The sequence below is a fragment of the Brassica napus genome, chromosome C7 (genome assembly GCF_020379485.1).
Source record: "Brassica napus cultivar Da-Ae chromosome C7, Da-Ae, whole genome shotgun sequence".
Classification (NCBI taxonomy): domain Eukaryota; kingdom Viridiplantae; phylum Streptophyta; class Magnoliopsida; order Brassicales; family Brassicaceae; genus Brassica; species Brassica napus.
The window spans coordinates 45514076-45534106 of record NC_063450.1 but is presented as its reverse complement, the minus strand read 5'-3'; the positions used below and the strand labels follow the sequence as shown (position 1 = coordinate 45534106).

The window sequence follows — 20031 nt, the reverse complement described above, 5'->3', positions numbered from 1 at the left end:
AAATTGAAAAAGAGAGAGGAATGTAATGAGGTCCATGTGTTACTAGTTTCAAAAAAAAATCAATTTAATTGATACTGCCTCCGTTTCAGAATAATACATGTTTTAAAATTTTCAGGCTTATTAATAAAACACTATGTTCGAAATTGCGCTAGGCGTGACCGTCCTAGTTAACATAAATTCAGGGATTATAAGGGAATTAATCGAAGGTTAATTTTAACTACTTTTTTAGTTTTCAGATAAATATATATGTTATAAAGATATATACGGGTGAAATGTCAAAGATTATCTGTAGTGTAGTGGAATTCCCGGATCGGGTTCGATCGCAGAATAGTTCAGTTTTGTCCTTTTTTATTTTTTTTCATTAATGCCAAAGTCGTAATTACTTTATCTCCCTCCTTTTAGGGCTTCACCTTCTCCTGCGATATGTCAATGACCGCCGCACAAATTTTCTAACGTAATCTATTGATTTTTTTCCGTTTTCTTATTATTTATCCATCAAATACACATATACTAGGTTAAGACCTACGTCTTGCGCAGGTTGAGTTTATTTGTATATATTATCAATAGTTTTTTTTATATATGTGATCATTTTATTTATATATATAAAATATTTTTTGTTGTTATTGATGGAACAGATCAATTTTTATTAAAAATAATGGAACAAAACTATAATTAATACATCATGGATTGATCAGATTGGACATTAAACAAATTATGACATAAAAACCTTATTTTTTCCATCAAACACATTCTTGAAAAAAGTGAACAATATTGTTTTCACAGTTGAATTATTTTGATTTTTATCTTCCATATGGTTTTGAAAGCTTTTAAATCAACCATCGAATTGATACATGTCATTTTAATATTTTTAGTCGTACACTTAAGGAAAACTTACGTTTTTGTAATTTAAAGTCGTTTTAAAAAATTCAAAATATAACATCTAAGAAAAAATCTAACATATAAAAAAAATCTAACATTTAAGGAGTCCTCATTTTTGTATTTTAAAGTCTTTTTAAAAAAAATAACATAAAAGGTTTCCTCATTTTTGTAATTTAAAGTCATTTTAAAAAATTCAAAATATAACATATATAAGAAAAAATCTAATTTTTTATTATATGGTTAATGTGATTGTTTATTTTTTTAATAATATAAAATTAAACAAAATGAAGAAGGATGCAAAAATTGTTATCAAATCTTTATTATTCATAATCATTAATTGCCATATATATGTAAATCATATTAGGTAATTTCTTAGCTTTTATTTAGGGAACGAATACACACTTCTTATATTTTAGGTTAATATAATGTTCTCTAGTGGACATTAAACAAATTATGACATAAAAACCTTATATTTTCCTCGAACACAATTTTGAAAAAGTGAATAGTATTGTTTTCACAGTTGAATTATTTTGACTTTTAACTTACATATGGTTTTGAAAGCTTTCAAATCAACCATCGAACCGATACATGTCATTTTAATGTTTTTAGTCGTATACTTAAGGAAAACTCACATTTTTGTAATTTAAAGTTGTTTAAAAAAATTCAAAATATAACATATAAGAAAAAATCTAACATATAAGGTGTCCTCATTTTTAAATTTTAAAGCCGTTTTTTTAAAAAAAAACATATAAGGTTTCTTCATTTTTGTAATTTAAAGTCATTTTAAAAAATTCAAAATATAACATATAAGAAAAAATCTATTTTTTATTATATGGTTAATCTGATTGTTTATTTTTTAATAATATAAAATTAAACAAAAATGAAGAAGGATGCAAAAATTGTTATCAAATCTTTATTATTCATAATCATTAATTGTCATATATATGTAAATCATATTAGGTAATTCTGTAGTTTTTATTTAAGGAAAGAATACATACTTATTATATTTTAGGTTAATATAATGTTCTCTAGTGGACATTAAACAAATTATGACATAAAAACCTTATTTTTTCCAGCGAACACATTCTTGAAAAAAATGAATAGTATTATTTTCAGAGTTGAATTATTTTGACTTTTATCTTCTATATGGTTTTGAAAGCTTTCAAATCAACCATCGAATTGATACATGTCATTTTAATGTTTTTAGTCTTCTATTTATTATTCATAATCATTAATTCTCGTATATATGTAAATCATATTAGGTAATTCCGTAACTTTTATTTAAGGAAAGAATACACACTTCATATATTTTAGGTTAATATAATGTTCTCTAGTGTTATATAATTATGGAATAATGTGACACCATTAGATTAAACTATACTTTATATTAGATGCTCTAGAATTCTTTGAAATTGAATTTAGAAGGCATTTAGAGTGCCACCTAGGATTTAGGTTTTTTTTTTAATTAATACAAAATTAAGGTTTTAATTTTTCAAATGTTTCTCAATTAATATATAGGGGATATCACGTAACAATCAATTTTCAACAACCAAAAGAGTTATTTCGATGAATCCGATTTTTTCGCCGAGTATCATAGAATCGCCACGGTGGGTCTCCACCGAGCGTTGCACCGCCGTTTAATTGGCCACCTTGGCCGCGTTTTCTAACATGGATAAAACATAATAAAACTTAGTTATCAATACATAGTTTTTTATAGTTTTATATTTTCTATATTTCTAAATTAATAAAACTTCAAGAAATTCAATTAATGTTCTTAAAGTTCACAATTTTTTTTATTATTAGTTGACAAAAATTGCATTAAAAATATAAAAAATATATCTTTTTGAAACATTTTTTTTTCTAAAATATTTAACTTTTTAAAACGGAGAGAGAATTAATTTTGAGGAACAATAAATTCATCATCATTTTTGTGATTATTGATTATTAAATTAGCTTGGTGATTATTAAATTACGATAAAGATACAGAGTTAGCAAATCTCAATGATTTACTTTGTAATCAGTCACTCGCTTAATTTGATTTTCTATGATAAAATAAGATAATAATAAAAAGAAAAGAGGGTAAAAAAAGTTTTCGAAAAAGAAATTTGGTGAAACTTACACGAATTCAAATGTCACTTGTATGCTATTTAATCATTTATTTTCTTTTCAAAATTAAATTTAATTATTTAACAAAATCATCTTGAAGTACAAAACATTTGTTTAAAATACTTAATGAAATTTTTACCAATCTTTATTCTCTAAGTCTATGATTCTTATCTTGTACCTAAGAATAACATTGCACTGTTTTTTTTTTTTTTTGGTTATTACATGATAAAACTATGAGTTTTGTTTTAAGTATATATCTAATATATGTTGAGAAATTAACTAACCACATAAATAAACAGAAATATCCATGAAATTTCTGCTTTCATATCAATTCTGAAATCTACACCTAAATATTTTCAATTTCTTTTTACTTAAAACAGAATATATTTTTGTTATGTATACAAAAAAATAACTTCACCAAGTTTTCAATAACAAATCGTATGAAAATGCATAGTGAACCAATGATTCTTTTAACACTTTTTAAATGGAAACATTTAACAGGTTAGATGGCGGTAACGAAAAACCTGACACGCCAAATGCGATAATTATTGCCTAAAGTATGGTAAATCAGAAGAAACTGTTACTCATGTCATATTTGAATGTCCTTCAACTCTAGAAGCATGGTTCCTATCAACAACACCATCAAACCCTAACATCATTCCGCTATCAAGCATTTATGTCAATATGGACTATCTTTTCTAGAGAAAGAATAGCATCGTCAAACTAAAAGTAGACAAAAAATTTTATCCCTGAATAATTTGGTATATTTGAAAGGCTCGAAACGATAAACTATTTCTAGGGATAGACACGGATCCTTTAGAACTAGTTTGATATGCGGAAAGTATATGTCAAGCATGGTTCAATGCAAATGAAATGGTAACCCCCATTCCACAAGAACATAATATGAGAAATCCCAAGTCATAAGCTTGGATAATATAAACACGGTGGATGGTTCATGGACTTCCACAAGTGGTTGTGGTTGAGTTTGGATGGATAGCTTGAGAAAGATTCAACTTATGGGGACACAGAACTTAAGGCGGTGAAAACTGCTTTACGTTCAGAAGTTGAAGCACTGCGATGGGCAATGAGAAGTATGCTTCAACAACGTCATGTCAGAGCTTCGGGACGGATAGCAAGGATCTGATCGTGATGATGGAGGATCTCACGTTCAGATAAGTTTTGCCACAAAATTGAAAGCGATAAAGACGCTGCTGATATGTTTTCCGGACTTCAAGATATCACATATCCCGAAAGCGTAAAATGAAATTTTTGACTCTTTAGCTAAGACTGCAAGATCTTTTTATCGTGAGATTTGCTAGTGTAACTCCCCGACCGCCCACGACTAATGGGCCTATCCACGTCCACTTTCTCAGCATGTGGACCCCATCCCGTCTAACGGACGGTGTGTTAATTTTTTGGAGGTTCGAAGGTCTTGTTTACTGGCCCTGCAATCACCACCTGACTTCTCCCCGTACTTTGGCCTCACTCACACGATATCCCGAATTACTTCCCGATATGTAGGTCATCCATTCTTTCACTACTCCAACTCAAGCATGGTTAACTCTGAATTTCTAAACAGATGTGTGCCGGAAAAAGTAAGCGCACTTTGGTGACATAGGTAGCCAAATCAATTTTCTTATGTTTTTCCATAAACCAGAAATCGAAACGTTAGAAATGACCCCTACTCACAGAGCGCAATGCTTCCGTTGCGCACAACGACATGTCTCAAGACGACTCTAGGATCAGAACCGAGATGGCTAACATGGCTCTGATATCACTTGTAACGCCTCAACCGCCCACGGCTAATGGACCACCCATGCCCGTTCTCTCAGCCCGTGGGCCCATCCCGTCCGATGGACAGTGCGTTAATTTTTCGGAGGTTCGAAAGTCTTGTTTACTGACCTTTCAATCACCACATGACATTTCTCTGTACTTTGGCATCACTCGCACGAATCACTTCCCGATAGGTCACTCATCCTTTCACTACTCCAACTCAAACATGTTTAACTTTGGAGTTCTAAACGGATGTGTGCCGGAAAAGGTAAACGCACTTTGGTGACATAGGTAGTCAAATCAATTTTCTTAAGCATTTTCATATATTAGAAATCAGTATGTTACAGTTACATTGGTTATTTTACTCTGGTCTGGTCACCCAAACGATCTCAAATTTGAGTAATTAAATAGTCGTTTAGTTGGTTCAATATAGTTGTTAATGCAAACATCATCGAACAAACCTTTTCGTTATCAACAACTTTATATTTGTATGATGTTAGCTACGATAACGTTTAATTGTAACTTTTCCCTCGCAGCCGACGTGGAACCACGTCGGTATCTTAGCTCATGTCAAATTCCCCCCCCCCCCAATACGCGATTTTACGAATGCAATCCGAAGCCCAAAACTATCACAAACTTTTTTTTCCCATCTGATAATATTTTCATTCAACGGAAGAATACAACATTGGATACATCAACTGGCGGATAATAGGACATCCCAAACACAAGAGCCCAAGGAAAGGCGACTAAAACCCACATCGGGGTAGCTTACGAACATACCAAGCAGGACAGGAAACTATAAACCACAAATAAGACACATAAACTTAGACCGATCTACTCAAGAACATAAGACAATTCATAGAACATAAGACGATTCATTGCAACATCCTCCTAAATAGCAGAAGACAGTAATCTGAATATATCGTTGCTGCCCTCGGCCCGCCAATCGATACCAAGAAAAGAAGACTGCAACAGAACTGTCAAATTCCAACCACCGAGACTGAGACGCGCTCCAACTAACAGATCACTAAACGCTAACATCCGATAAACATACATAAGAAAAAAAGAAAACACCGGAACCAAGTTCTGGTACCAACACCGAGACCATCCTTAGAGACCAAAACTAGAAAATTATGACTGCCTCAATTGGGAACAAGGCTTGAAAAGGACCATGCTCCACTGTTTCAAAAAACCGTACCTCATCAAAGACAGAGGAATGACATTTTTCCACGTTTCACATGCCTACACCAAGGGTAGGCTACAGATCTACACCATCAGAACATCACAGAATAAACAGAGGAGCTTCGTTTTCACACCACCCATCGAAGCAGTCAAAGGCTGGCCCTTCAAAGCCGACTCCGCCTGAAGAAACAGCCCACACCACCGTACCTTGACTCCAGGTGAAGCAGGTAACCGCCGGAATCGTCGCTCCACACGAGCAGGTGATTAACCGGAGATACACACCATGTCAGTGCCGAAAGCAAGACGACAGAATAGCTGAGACCAAAGAGAAGCAAAGACATAACTAAAAAAAAAAAAGAGAAGACGAAGATTTCCGGTGTCGGAACGCGTGAGCGCCGTCCAGTCGCCGGAGTTTGAACTCAGATCTAAAAAGTAAACGAGAGGCTGTGGAGAGGATAAGGTCGGGGGAGGTGTTGAAACTATCACAACCTTAGCATGATTATTCCTTAGAAACCCACGATGGATTTCTTAGTTTAAAAAAAAAAAAAAAAAATTAAGAAGCAACCCAATCGCGGGCCGCCATGTGTTAGTGGGGCCCGCGAACAGTGTAAGAAACTCATTAAGATCGGTTCTTAATTAGTAGTTTTTGTAACCGATCTTTAAGAGTTTTGTGGGGACCCACGCACTAAAAAACCCACTAAAGACCCCGGATAATCATGCTCTTAGAAATCATTAATTCAAGCACGTGGAGCAAAAGTGCAAAACTACTAAAGAATCTAACTAGGCCTTTTAATTGATAAAAGGGCCTTAAAACCGTACGAAATAAAAATGGGTAACTGTAATATAATCTGTAGCAAATTGCAAATTTTATTTGAAGTTAGATATAGTCTTTTTTCTAATCCCCTGGTTACAAAAGGTGTTGACTCCTGAGTAATGAAAGGGTTAAATAAATAAATAGATAGTACAACAGAAAATTGTATAACATGTGAATTTCTTTTGAAGAAGATTGAATTTAGTGAAATATATAAACATGTACAAAAATAATTAAATGATATGATTTCAGCAGAGTCCAGTGTGGTTGGTAATTAATTGGTAACTACATTGAAGTTCGTTCTTCTAAATCTAATTAAGCAACTATTTGCACCCAAAGTTACCAATTGAAAGAAATTTGTTTGGTTATTAGACTGATTGATTTAAGGTTTTCTCTCTGTGGTTGATACTCCCTCCGTTTTTTTAATATAAGTCGTTTTAGAATTGAGCACATAGATTAAGAAATCATTAATTTTTTATATTTTCTAAAAAAAATATCATTAATTATTTTCCTAACCACAAATCAACCAATAACAAAATAAAAAGTATATTATCCTTGGTCATATAACATTAAGTGTTGATAAATTTTACATAGAAAATCGAAAACATCGTATAATTTGAAACATAATAATTTCTCTAAAACGACTTATATTAAAAAAACAGAGGAAGTACTTAATAAATACATTTTGTTCCATCTTTTTTATATTTTGATGTAATTAATTAAAACTGTCGTTTAATTTTCTAATATTTCATTTCTCAAGTTGAAACTTGAAGCTTGAACCAAATGGTATAGCTTGTAGCAATAAGCGAATGAGTTTGAGCCTTCAAAAATACATGATCATTCACTAAAACATTTTTATTGGAAATTTTAATAAGAAATTAGAATGGAAATGGATTCTTATCAGAAGAACTTAAAAAAAAAAACTCATAGCAAAATTTTCAAACGTATTTTATATTAAAATAAAATAATATATTTGAGTTTATCAACGGATGGAAATGCTTTTAGTATTCTGCTATGTTTATTTGGTTACCCAAAGAGCCGATGAGTTGTCTGATATATACCCCATGACCGCATCCCTCACATGCACCGGATTGCATTGGAGGACGTACGATGGAGTCGTGTTTTATTTTGCATACTCAGACGTACATAACGTTGTGGACTCTGTAACTATGGATCAAATGTCTGGTTGGAAATTACTTCACGTTTGTCCATGAAACTTGGTGTGTTGGTTGCCGGTGACCAATTCTGCAGCGAAATTGGTTAGGCTGCGCGAGCCAGCGACGACACGGTTCTTGTCTACCCTCCACGATCAACTGCACGAGTCATGCTTCGTGTTACCGGATCTCAAATAGGGTGGAGGTATATTCTTGATTTGTATAAGTATCTCCTCTTAGCTCAAAGAGAATCAAGTCTGCATAAGAAAGAACATTGTAATGAAGATTTCGACCATAAAAACATTGTAAAGAAGATTGTGCTGTTACATGGATCTCATTTGTCTTCTCTTCTCTTATTTCCACTATTTATTTTGTAGTTTTAAAATATGTGAGAGGATTTTATTTTGTTGAGGATTTGTTAGGATTTGTTATGTTAGCTCAAGTCAAGAATTAAATTTTCTCGAATGTGAAACTATTTCATCACTCTATTTGACTATCATCAAATGTTTTAGATGGTAAAAGTACTCAGATCTAATGAATTTAAAACATTCGATTTCAACGTATTTCCAAATTATCAAAAGAAAACAGAAAGTAATTTATGCTACCAAAAAAAAGCAAGAAAAATATGAATGGTAAACATCTGAAAATTATTGTTGAAAGTGATTTGTCTATCTTGTTTTCCTACAACTTGCACCGTTTTTGAGTACGTGGCAAATGACTTCTTTGTAAAAAAAAGGTATGTGGCAAATGACTTTTTCCTTGCTCATCTGGCTCTGTCAATGACTACAGAATAGGACCTTGCTTGAACAATCTTTTAAAAATTTTATGAAGGCTAAGAATTTCTTCTTCTTCTTTTTTTGTTTAAATAAATTTCTATTTCTTAATAATTAAAAAGTTATGGCGAGATCCGTGCAATGTAATTTAACTCTTTCTGAAAAGTGGATTGTTTCCAACGCAGTTTAAATTTGTGACCTCTAAAATCCTTAGTAAATAACTCAAAAGTTTTGACATTTTCCACCTTGTGCAATGTTGATTCCTTAAGGCTCGAGAGTCTCACATGAGAAGCTGCGTGGCTTGACTGGTGCAGCTTCTTAGAGATGAACTTGACCAAGAGGATGCTTCAAACCGTTGATCTCACAACTGATCAGCGGTTTAACTTCTCTTCCTTTTAATTTGCCACTTCCTCATAAAAAGTCTTCTTCTGGGACATGTTACTGTTTATAGATAATTACTTTCTTGTGTTGTCTCTTTCAATTCTTTGTTTCCCTCTCCTTTTCTTGTTAGTGCATTCAAGCTTTTTAGACAATTTCCAAAATTGGGTGGTCATTTATGCTTTTCCGCAAAGAATGATTGCCTTTTACTTCTTTTACTCTTTGCGGTAAATGTCTTTTGAGAGTTTGATTTGGAAAGAACTTGTACTTGGATCGTTGGATTCTCTTAACAGAAGGTTGCTTTAAAAGAAACGTGTTGTAGTTCCACATTTACGCACTTGCAGTCAATCTTTCAAAATATAGTTTTAAATGATATATATATTGAGGTAATTTAGGTTATTAAATCATATTGAGGTAATTTGGGTTGTTAAATCATTATACGGAACTTATTTAAGTTAGATAACCATCAGAAAAATATTTGTCAACTTAATTAGATATATAAAATGTTATCATGTTATTTAAACTGCAATATGGTGATATTTTATTTATTTTTGAGAAAAATAATTGTATTATTAAAAATATGTTTCTTACAATAGAATACATGTATTTTGTGTTTTTTTTAAATGATAATATTTTTTAATCTGATATCTGATAAAAATATTTATGGTTGTTAGTAAACATGGGCGTTCAGGTATTTATGTGCTCTGTTTTAAGATGGAAAAAGTGTTTTTTTCGATTCGATGGTTGAGGTTGGTTCGGGTTTAATTAGATTTTGGTTTAAGTTAAATTGAATTTTGGTTTTCAGAAATATAAAATTTTGCTTCATTTATATATTTTAAAGTTTTTGATTCAATTTTTTTAAAATCCGTTTGAATATAAAAACACATCATAAACCCATTTGAACCCATTTTAAATTTGGATTTGGTTCTAATTCAGATTTTGATTACTTAGATGCTTATTTGTGATTCAAAAGTAAACACATTAGCTCGCAAAATTTTGAACTATAAATAATTTACACTAGTCAAGATTTTGTGGTTTGATTTAAAAATGGTTGTCAAAGGAGATAAACATAAAAGTAACTAACAACTCGTTAACAAAAAAGCACTAACAACTCTATAAGCGCATGAAATATTATTTGAATTTCAAAATAAAACAACATTGTTTAAACTTCAAAAGCAAATTTTACTCATAATCAAACTTAGAATGCAAATTTTAAGCATAATAACTTCAATATTTGATCAAATAGCAAATATACAGCTAACTGAGTAGTTGAATTAATTATTTATGTAATCGGTATTTTATAGTTTGCATTAAAAAATTTGAGTATTTTGGATATTTATTCGGGTTTATATTTTCATATAATATGCTTAAAAAATATTTTGAGTTCTTTTCAGATATCTGTTTGCTTTAGGATTCGGTTCAATTGATACTCAAAATTTGAAATACCGTTAAACAAGATCCATTTAAATAATCATGTTGGGCTCGATTCAGTTCAAATTTATTTTTTCTGATTAGTTCCGTTCAGATTTATGGAGTTTTTTCGTCCTGGTTGTTTGGTGTCGTAATTTTAAAACATGACGCTACTACTAAACAAAAAACTGAGAGTAATAAAAATGGTAAATAGATTAGGATTTTGAAAATGAAGAATACCATCACATTAATAGAAAATATCTATGTAAATTCTCTTGAGTCACATTGTAGATTTATAAGTGTATATACCGAGATCCATAACCTTTTTGGGTAAATATATCTTTCTTTGTTGACAAAAAAAAATATCTTTCTTTTTTTGGAACACTTAGTAAATATAGCTAGATATATTTGAAAATATATTAATAAAATATTATTTAACACATTTTTAAAATAGAAAATGTGAAACTATATTCAATCGAAGATTTTTTTTCATATTTAAAGCACAAATAAAAAGCACTCTCTTAAACAAAATACTAAACATAAAACATACAAATACAATGTCTCAAAAAAAAAAAAAACATACAATGCTAGTATATAAAATCATCTCACCTAATATTGTCTAACTTTCTCAAATAGTTTATAGCTTGGGCAGCCAAGATTGACTCGGAAACGTTACAATGTGGCCTAATAAGTAATATAGCCTAGCCTATTAACAAAGAGATCTGACACTGACAATTTTAAGAGAAAGATACCAAAACAAAGGTTGAACAGTATCAGATTTGACATTTATCACTTTATAATGCATTGCATTTCTTGTATTCCACGTGCTCATCTTTAACCGTCTAAATAGTATTTCTTTCAATTAACTAATAACATAAAGTTGCTAAAAGAAAAATAACATAAAGTCGCTTTTAAGAAACACTGTATTAAATCAGATAATAATTAACTTATTGAGGGATAAAAGTAAAACCATCTCAAATTAGCATTAATAAACTCATAATATAGTTAGATCTTATACCACAGGAGGCGTTAACCCAATATATAATTAGCTCGTATCCTAGTTTTTTTAGTTTTACTCTTCTTACCTTGTTGGAATCTAAAACCACACATGTTCCAAACTAGAACCAGTCGTATCGGTTCCAGCCGGTTAAAAAACAATTAAACTGTTCCACCAGAAATGAAATTTCTGTACCGATGATATATACACACGCGAATAGACAAGGATAACATCACTTACCAAACAATATCAAATGCAAACACAGCACATGCAACAACAACACCACCACCATTTCGTGCTTGTCCACGGATCATGTCATGGAGCATGGTGCTGGTTCAAGCTGGCGGGAAAGCTCAAGGCCAATGGTCAACGAGTGACAGCTATTGAACTTGGTGGGTCCGGTATCGACGAGAGGCGGCTCGACGAGGTTCGTTCTGTCTCCGAGTATCTAGAGCCTTTGATGAGTTTCATGGAGTCTCTTCCTGAGGAAGAGAAGGTGGTCCTTGTTGGTCATAGCTATGGTGGCATTGGAACTTCTCTCGCTATGGAAAGGTTTCCGACCAAAATCTCTGTCGGAATCTTCATCTCTGCTTATATGCCACACCATGAGTCTCCCCCTTCCGTTCTCATTCAAGAGGTCGCCAGGAAAAAAAAATCTCAAAGAAAATTAAAATAAAGTTATTGGGACTACTATATTTTATCTGATAATTGCATGTCACTTTCTGTTTGTCTGTAGTATTTCAAACGTCTCCCTGATGGATTCGCCATGGATTGTGAGTTTACATTCGAGGAAGGACCAGGACAGCCGCCAAGTTCAGTTATGTTCGGTAATAGCTTCATGAAGGAGAAGGCATATAGTAATTGCCAGTCAGAGGTCAGTTTTACATCCATTACATCCATCTATGACCAGAGCCTGAATTTTATTTTTGGATTATAATAGTATAAATCTTAATTAAAAAATTATTATAATTTAAGGACCATAAAATATATATTAAGTTTTTAAAATTTGGGGACTAAAGACTGCCTGGCCTTGCTTATGGCATAATCAGTTTTACAAACCAAGATTAGGTGACTACTGTTGGTAATATACTAATGTATTTTGATTGTCAGGATCTAGAACTAGCCATGACGTTGGTGAAACCGAGCAGGTTATACCCAAAGGAAATGGAAGGTAAAGATTTGCTGACCAAGGAGAGGTATGGATCTGGGAAGAGAGTGTTTATCGTCTGCGAAGGTGACAACGTGGTTCCAGAGGAGATTCAGAGGTGGATGATTAGTAACTACGAACCTAATGAAGTGAAAGTGGTCGAAGAAGCTGGTCACATGGCTATGATCACCAAGCCTCAACAGCTTTCTCTACTGCTACAGGAAATAGCAGCAAAATACAACTGATAAAGTGTAACATTGTATTGAGTTTGAGTATCCTGAAATTTTAAAGCTATCCCCTCTGGAGTGTGTATCTCTAACGCTTTGTTATATTTATGATATGAATAAAAGCGCTTGTGATTCTTGATATTATGGGTTACATTGATTGCTGTATTTGGATGAGGCAGTTCCACATTGGTTTAAACAAGAGTATCTTATACCCTTTCGGATTTGGATTGTGGGTGGAGGCAAGAACATAATGCTCTCTGATTGCATAGCTCATGCACCAGCCAAGAACGTATGTAGGATCTCTCTACAGAAACAGAACTCACTTGTGTCAGAACCCAGGAAAATTTGATTAGACATGAGATTCTCGAACTTACAGAATTCTACATATGAAACAATAAGTTTGAAATTTGATCTGGAAAGGAGACAGCGTTGGCATCTGATCCTTCTGCCTCAGAGAATCTCAACTGAGAGATTAAGATAAATACTTCTCGTAGCAGCTAACACTGTTGAACATGGCTTCCTAATTACTCTTTGGATTAGAAAAAGTTCTTGAAACGTTAACCTCCCTCAGTATAAGAGAAGTTTCAGTTAGGTGATTAAATGAATAGGTGAGTTTACAGTAAGCAAAGTTAGACTAACCGTCATAGAAGATCTTATGGGTTGTATGGAATGAGTTTCTTCCAGTGTTTTCATACCCAACCCAATGAACTAAGACAGTCTTTAAGCATCTCCAAAAGCATGGGGAACATAACTTCCAGTTTTGTTCAACCATACAGGTCTCCAGCAAGACAAATGTTCTCTTTAAAGATGAAGCATCTACATGTCCTTCAGATGGTGCGAAGTGCGAACATCTACCAGTATATACAGTGGATGTTAAGCAGGAGTCAATCAAATGCATTAGGGAATTTTGGAAACTCTAGACAAACATTTAAAAAGACTAGAGTACAAGAGCTAGAAATGGCTGATCTCACATTACACAAAAAAAAAAAAAAATCATATCCAGTATTGATACTCAAATAACTTAAAGAGGTAAGGATTAACCTCAGCACGGGCAGCACCGATGTCCTTAAGATAAAAGGGTAATCAAGAAGGGCTTGATGATCATAATGCAGCTAGCAATAGGAAACAGAGGCGCGTGAGTGACATTAAAAATTGCAACCAAGATATGAAACAAAATTGCAACAGAGGCGCGTGAAGAACTAATCTCTATTAAAACGCGGCGTTTTAATATAAAGAACCTCTCTAGCTCTATTAAAACGCGGCGTTTAGAGTCCCACTACGTTACGTAGCTTCTATGCCACTTAATGAACTAGCTTCTTCCGTCGTCGAGCTTACACGGAGATGCGTTTCAACCACCGCACTAAAACGGGCGCGTCAGGTCCACGCTCTCATCCTCACCGCGGGGGCAGCTCACGACTCCCCGTACGCAAGCAACAACCTCATCTCGATGTACGCGAGGTGCGACTCTCTAGAACAAGCGCGGAAGGTGTTCGACACAATGCCTCACAGAAACGTGGTTTCTTACAACGCGCTTTGTTCAGCGTATTCCCGGAGCCAAAGCCACGCAAGTTACGCTTTTGATCTGATAACCCGTATGGCGTCCGAGTCCTTGAAGCCTAACAGCTCGACTTTCACTAGCTTAGTGCAGGTCTGTACTTTGCTTGAGGATGTTGTAATGGGATCGTTGTTACATTCTCAGATCATAAAGCTTGGATTTTTAGACAATGTGGTTGTCCAGACATCGGTTTTGGGGATGTACTCCAGCTGCGGGGAGTTAGAATCTGCGAGGAAAGTCTTTGAGTGTGTAGAGGGTGGAGATGCGGTGGTTTGGAACACGATGATATCTGGGAGGTTGAGAAATGGTGAGATAGAAGAAGGGCTTGCGCTGTTTAGAACCATGTTGATGTCTGGTGTTGTTCCAACGCAGTTCACGTATTCGATGGTGCTCAATGCTTGTAGTAAGCTGGGAAGCTATTCATTAGGGAAACTAACCCATGCCCGGATAATAGTCTCGGATGGTTTGGCTGATTCAGTTGTTGAAAATGCACTTCTTGACATGTATTGCAGTTGTGGGGATGTGAAGGAAGCGCTCTTTGTGTTTGAGAGGATTCATAACCCAAATTTGGTTGCATGGAACTCGATTATCTCGGGTTGTTCAGAGAATGGATTTGGAGAGGAAGCGATTCTTATGTATGGAAGGTTACAGAGGAGGTTCACACCGAGGCCGGATGAATATACTCTCTCTGCTGTTATATGTGCGACAGGGGAAACAGAGTGGTTCATTCATGGAAAGCTTCTCCATGGACAGGTAATGAAACTAGGATATGAAAGGAGTGTTTTTGTTGGAACAACGCTCTTGTCTATGTACTTCAAGAACGGGGAAGCTGAATCTGCTCAGAAGGTGTTTGACGTGATTAGAGAGAGGGATATTGTTCTGTGGACTGAGATGATAGTAGGGCAATCGAGAGTAGGAAACAGCGAGTGTGCTGTCCAACTCTTCGTTGAAATGTACAGAGAAAAAAATAGCACTGATGGTTTTTCCCTGAGCAGTGTCTTGGGAGCGTGTTCAGATATGGCATCGCTAAGACAAGGTGAAGTGTTCCATTCCCTTACCGTGAAGACAGGATTTGATAGTGTTATGTCGGTATGTGGAGCCTTAGTAGACATGTATGGGAAAACTGGAAAATACAGTGCTGCAGAATCAGTATTCTCTCTTGTTTCGAATCCAGATTTGAAATGTTGGAACTCAATGCTAGGAGCTTATAGTCAGCATGGAATGTTAGAAAAGGCTCTGAGTTTCTTTGAACAGATCCTACAAAACGGTCTCACCCCTGATGCAGTAACGTACTTATCTCTATTAGTAGCCTGCAGCAACAGCGGATCAACTCAGCAAGGTAAGTTCCTGTGGAACCAAATGAAGGAGAGAGGCATCAAAGCCGGATTTAAGCACTATTCTTGCATGGTGAATTTGGTATCTAAAGCTGGGTTAGTAGACGAAGCACTGGAACTGATACAAGAATCTCATCCTGTAAACAACAACCAAACAGAGCTCTGGAGAACTCTGTTAAGCGCATGTGTCAACACAAGAAACTTGCAGATGGGACTATACGCAGGTGAGCAGATCCTGAGACTTGATCCAGAAGACACTGCAACATACATACTACTATCGAATCTTTATGCGGTGAAAGGGAGATGGGAGGATGTTGCAGAGATGAGAAGGAAGATTAGAGGATTAGCTTCTGCTAAAGATCCAGGATTGAGCTGGATTGAAGTGAACAATAACAGTACTCAAGTTTTTTCCTCTGGGGATCAGTCTAACACAGAAGTAATACAAGTGCAAGATGAATTACATAGGTTAAAGAGTAATATGTTGTGTAGATCATCATCACCATCCATTGATCAAGATCAATTCCTTATAGAACCTGACTGTTCCCATTAAAAGTTGTTCCAAAACAAGTATCATCATTGCAACTGTAATAACAGAGTCCAAAGCAACAAGGTAGAGATCTCAGAGACAAAAAAAAACACAAACTTGCTCTGTTTTCTAGTTTCATTACACAAGTTCTAAAACGACTAGACACACTAAGACTAAGCGATCAGACAAAGCCAAAGAAATAGAAACCCTCTAGTAAAGACAGAAGCTTTGCATTCATTTGAGTGAGCTCACTGGCGTTGTGATGGAGAGGTCCGGCCACGCAAAGTACTCACCGGGGACGAACCCACCGGCGTTGCTGCTCTCTAAACCCTCGAACTGCCACGTGGATGGTATCTGAACCGCGTGATGAGCACCGTTACTCACTGCATTCGTCGTTGCAGCGTCACCCACGGTTGAAAACGGCCAAGCCGCTCTTCCGAGTCCGAAGCTGACGTCATCATAACCCGACCCGAGTCCGCTTCCAAACCCGCCTGTTCCATGCGTAGTGGCACTCGCTGCGTTGCCGTTTTGGTTCAGGAGAGATGTGAAACTGCCGCAGAGAGATAAAGAACCTCCCTTTCCGTCGTTCTCGAGGGGTGCGGTAACGTTAACGGCGTGGCTACCGCCGTTAGAGAGCGACGTTTGAGGGAAGAGAACAGGCGTCGCTTGCAACGGAGCGTTGAGGACTCCGGCGGAGGAGGAGCAAGTGCGGGAGCGTTTCGCGGCTTTGCGAGTGCCACCGCCGACGGGAATGTCGCGGAGAGTTCCGCCGTGAGTCCAGTAACGGCGACAGGATTTGCAGAAGTGGCGAGGCTGGGAGAAGTTGTAGTTGTTGTAGTAACAGAACTTGGTGTTGGCTGAGTCGCAGCGAGGACACGGGAGCTGCTCTTGCTGCTCCGTGGCCGGTGGAAGCCCCGTTATTCCGTCGTGAGGTCTCATCGCCGTGCGTCGTGATTCGCCGGAGTCAGACGTCGTCATCAAGAAGACGTGGTAAAGAAGAAAGATTGGGGCTTTTGGGTAAAAGGTTGGAACTTTTGGTACGAGGGAGTGAGATTTGGGGAGTTTTGTTTTGGTTTTTATGGAGGAAACATGCGCAGATAGAGATGGTGATGGAGAAGAAAGTCAGACTTTTCTTGACAGAGGGTGTTGGGTTGATTAGACGCTCTCTCTCTCTAAAGTTTGTCTTTTTTTGGAATTGTTGAGTCGGCTATGGATTATTGTGAGCAGTGTTGGCTCTGTTTGCTCCCTAAACACTACGACTCGGCTCACTCCATACGTACGTGGCTCTTCTTTCAAGGCTTTCTGTTTGAACACATGAAACATTTCTACATTATTCTATCTTGCGTAAAACAAAATCTCAAATTTTAAATTATTATAATTTTCTTGCAGAGTCGCATTGTTTGCAGTGTGAATATTGGAGGTTATTGAATTCTAAACTAATTGTTTGATGTAAGCTATTGTTTTATCCATGGAAACTTTTAATGATATTCTAAATCATTTTTGTTGATATAATGTAGTTGTAAAACTTAAGTTTAATTTTAAAAATGAACTAAGTCATGCAGGGACGGCCCTGAGAATTTGGGAGCCCTAGACCATTTAGTAAAGATTTAAAAAATTTGGGGGTCTAAAATTTTTTTTTTTTAAATTTGAGGGTCTATTTACATATAAATTTTTTTAAAAAGTTTGGGGGCCTAAGACGAATGTTTCATTAGGTTTTTCCCAGGACCGGCCCTGAAGTCATGAACGATAAGTATGTCATGAAATTTTCATAAATATTTTTAAGTTTTCTTTAAGAGTTTTTAACATTTTTATCTTATATTGTATTTTTTTTTAAATATATATTTGACTTAACTTGATATATAAGTTTTTCAAGGAGCATAATAAATTCCAGTTCAAAAAAAAGAGGAGCATAGTAAATTTGCACATAAAGGTCGTCGTGAAAATATATCTCTATTTTAGCAACAACAAAAAAAAAAATATCTCGCAATATTTGATTGCCGCAAATAGTACTATCGATTATGTGAATAGTATATGGCACAGCTAACGTTTAGTTGAATATTCTTGAGGTTGAGGTTATATGAAATGAGTTTAAAACGTAAACTATTTTTCAAAAACTTCAACGAGGTGATCATTCACAGCAGTGGTTCTAAAATTACTAAATCTTTGATACCTATATTACCGGGAAAACATCATGATACATATTTTAGTACTCTCTTTACCAACCTTATAAAGAATTTTTGACAAAAAGACAATTATTGTACTTATTTGTTTAATAATGTGAAAGTTTCGTCATGGAGTCATGGCATTATCTTTAAGTTCAATTAGTAAACAAGAGTCAAAACTAGTAATAGTGACATATTCTGTCTCTTGTGGAAAACAAATGCATGTGGAATAAAAGAAACAAAATAATACAGAGATAATGCGTAGAGAGTGAGGTCTAGGTCGCAGTGGGCAACACACAGGTAGGAGGAGGCTGTTGTGTTTATCAACGTACGGCCCCTTCCCATTAATTCTACAAGATTTTTTAAGTTTCATGCTCAAATATGATAATAAGTTTATGATGCACAAAGTAACTTAATTTTTCGATAATTTATTTTGATATATCCAATTGTTTAGAATAAAAAAATACTGTATTTTTAATATTTTGAACTTAGTTAACAATTATAATAACACAAAACTGAAAAAAAAATTATAATTATCATAAATGTGTTATCTTCATTTTATGTAATACTTTTATATAAGTAATAATGTGAATAGACTTTATCAAATCATATGTTAAAATAATAATTATATAATTTTATACATTAAAAGTTTTAAATAAAATCAAGATATACATGTATTTATATATTGACGGATCGGATCGGATATCTGCTTTCCAAAATTTTAATATTTGTGATTTGCTTCGATTTTAACGGATACTGATTTTTAGTATTTGCTTTGCTTCGAAAATTTACGGATATCCGGAAATTTTGGATCGAATCGAAACTAATAACGAATCGAATCAAATTTAACGAATAAAATGTTCAGCCCTATTTCGTGGGATCACACAGCTTTTGAAATTAAAGATTTAAACCTTTGCTTGTTTATTTGGAGATTGTTCTTTTTGAAAATGATTCTTTTGTTAAAATATTGTATTCAAAGTATAAAGGCAGATGGCAGTGGCTTATTTAAATAAAAGTTTTTAGGTAGTGCTGGATTTCTAATCAGAATGGTAAGAACATGTTTATCGCATGGACTACTAAAATGGAGTTCTTAACAATAAAATATCATCAGTTTCACACAAAAATCAATAAAATATTAATATTTTAGTATATTATAAATAAAAAATTAAATTTTAATTAAAATTAAATAGCTAAACTAATTAGAAATTGTCTGGTGGAAAAAAGATGCAAGATTAAGTTAAGAGATATTTTTTACATTTTTTAAATAAAAAACGTATCTTAGTTCTCTTTTATACTTTTAATTATTTTTTTATATTTTAATAGTAAAAACTTGATAAAAAACTTGCAATAAACATGCTCTAATTACGATGGACCCTGCTTTTGTGATTCTTCAGTAAAACACTAACGACAATGTATTGTCATTTCTAACCAATTAAATTCACGTCGTAGATTATGATCTTGTTTCTTTGAATTTGACAGACGGATCATAATATATGTTAGTCGACATAAGACGATTAAAACAATTTGTATATTGGAGTTTGATTTGGTCAAGAGAATCACATTAATCCGAACTAAATATTTGGATTTTTGAAAGTATCTCTGATCCAATCTGTTTTA

General features: G+C 34.4%; 3 protein-coding genes across 3 annotated transcripts; 2 read left to right on the top strand and 1 right to left on the bottom strand.

Annotated features, from left to right (window-relative positions):
* Positions 1 to 11583: 11583 nt before the first annotated feature.
* On the top strand, positions 11584 to 12976 carry LOC106425659 (methylesterase 10). The gene is made up of 3 exons (XM_013866374.3): positions 11584 to 12100; positions 12200 to 12337; positions 12574 to 12976. Exons 1-3 carry the CDS (start codon positions 11717 to 11719, stop codon positions 12853 to 12855), a joined length of 804 nt encoding a protein of 267 aa, XP_013721828.1. The 5' UTR covers positions 11584 to 11716; the 3' UTR covers positions 12856 to 12976.
* A 362-nt stretch (positions 12977 to 13338) lies between these two features.
* LOC106425656 (pentatricopeptide repeat-containing protein At3g50420) lies at positions 13339 to 16276 on the top strand. The gene has a single exon (XM_013866372.3). It carries the CDS (start codon positions 14132 to 14134, stop codon positions 16274 to 16276), a length of 2145 nt encoding a protein of 714 aa, XP_013721826.2. The 5' UTR covers positions 13339 to 14131.
* On the bottom strand, positions 16251 to 17595 carry LOC125590219 (dof zinc finger protein DOF3.4-like). Its single transcript, XM_048763545.1, has one exon. The coding sequence runs from the start codon at positions 17228 to 17230 to the stop codon at positions 16487 to 16489; it is 744 nt and encodes a 247-aa protein (XP_048619502.1). The 5' UTR covers positions 17231 to 17595; the 3' UTR covers positions 16251 to 16486.
* Positions 17596 to 20031: the final 2436 nt, after the last annotated feature.

Bases quoted from the DNA above. Each gene is read 5' to 3' on its own strand.
- LOC125590219 (XM_048763545.1), bottom strand. From the start codon at position 17,230: ATGACGACGTCTGACTCCGGCGAATCACGACGCACGGCGATGAGACCT.
- LOC106425656 (XM_013866372.3), top strand. From the start codon at position 14,132: ATGCCACTTAATGAACTAGCTTCTTCCGTCGTCGAGCTTACACGGAGA.
- LOC106425659 (XM_013866374.3), top strand. From the start codon at position 11,717: ATGCAAACACAGCACATGCAACAACAACACCACCACCATTTCGTGCTT. The intron at 12,101-12,199 runs GTCGCCAGGAAA...GTTTGTCTGTAG, and splicing joins CTTCCGTTCTCATTCAAGAG to TATTTCAAACGTCTCCCTGA. The intron at 12,338-12,573 runs GTCAGTTTTACA...TTTGATTGTCAG, and splicing joins ATAGTAATTGCCAGTCAGAG to GATCTAGAACTAGCCATGAC.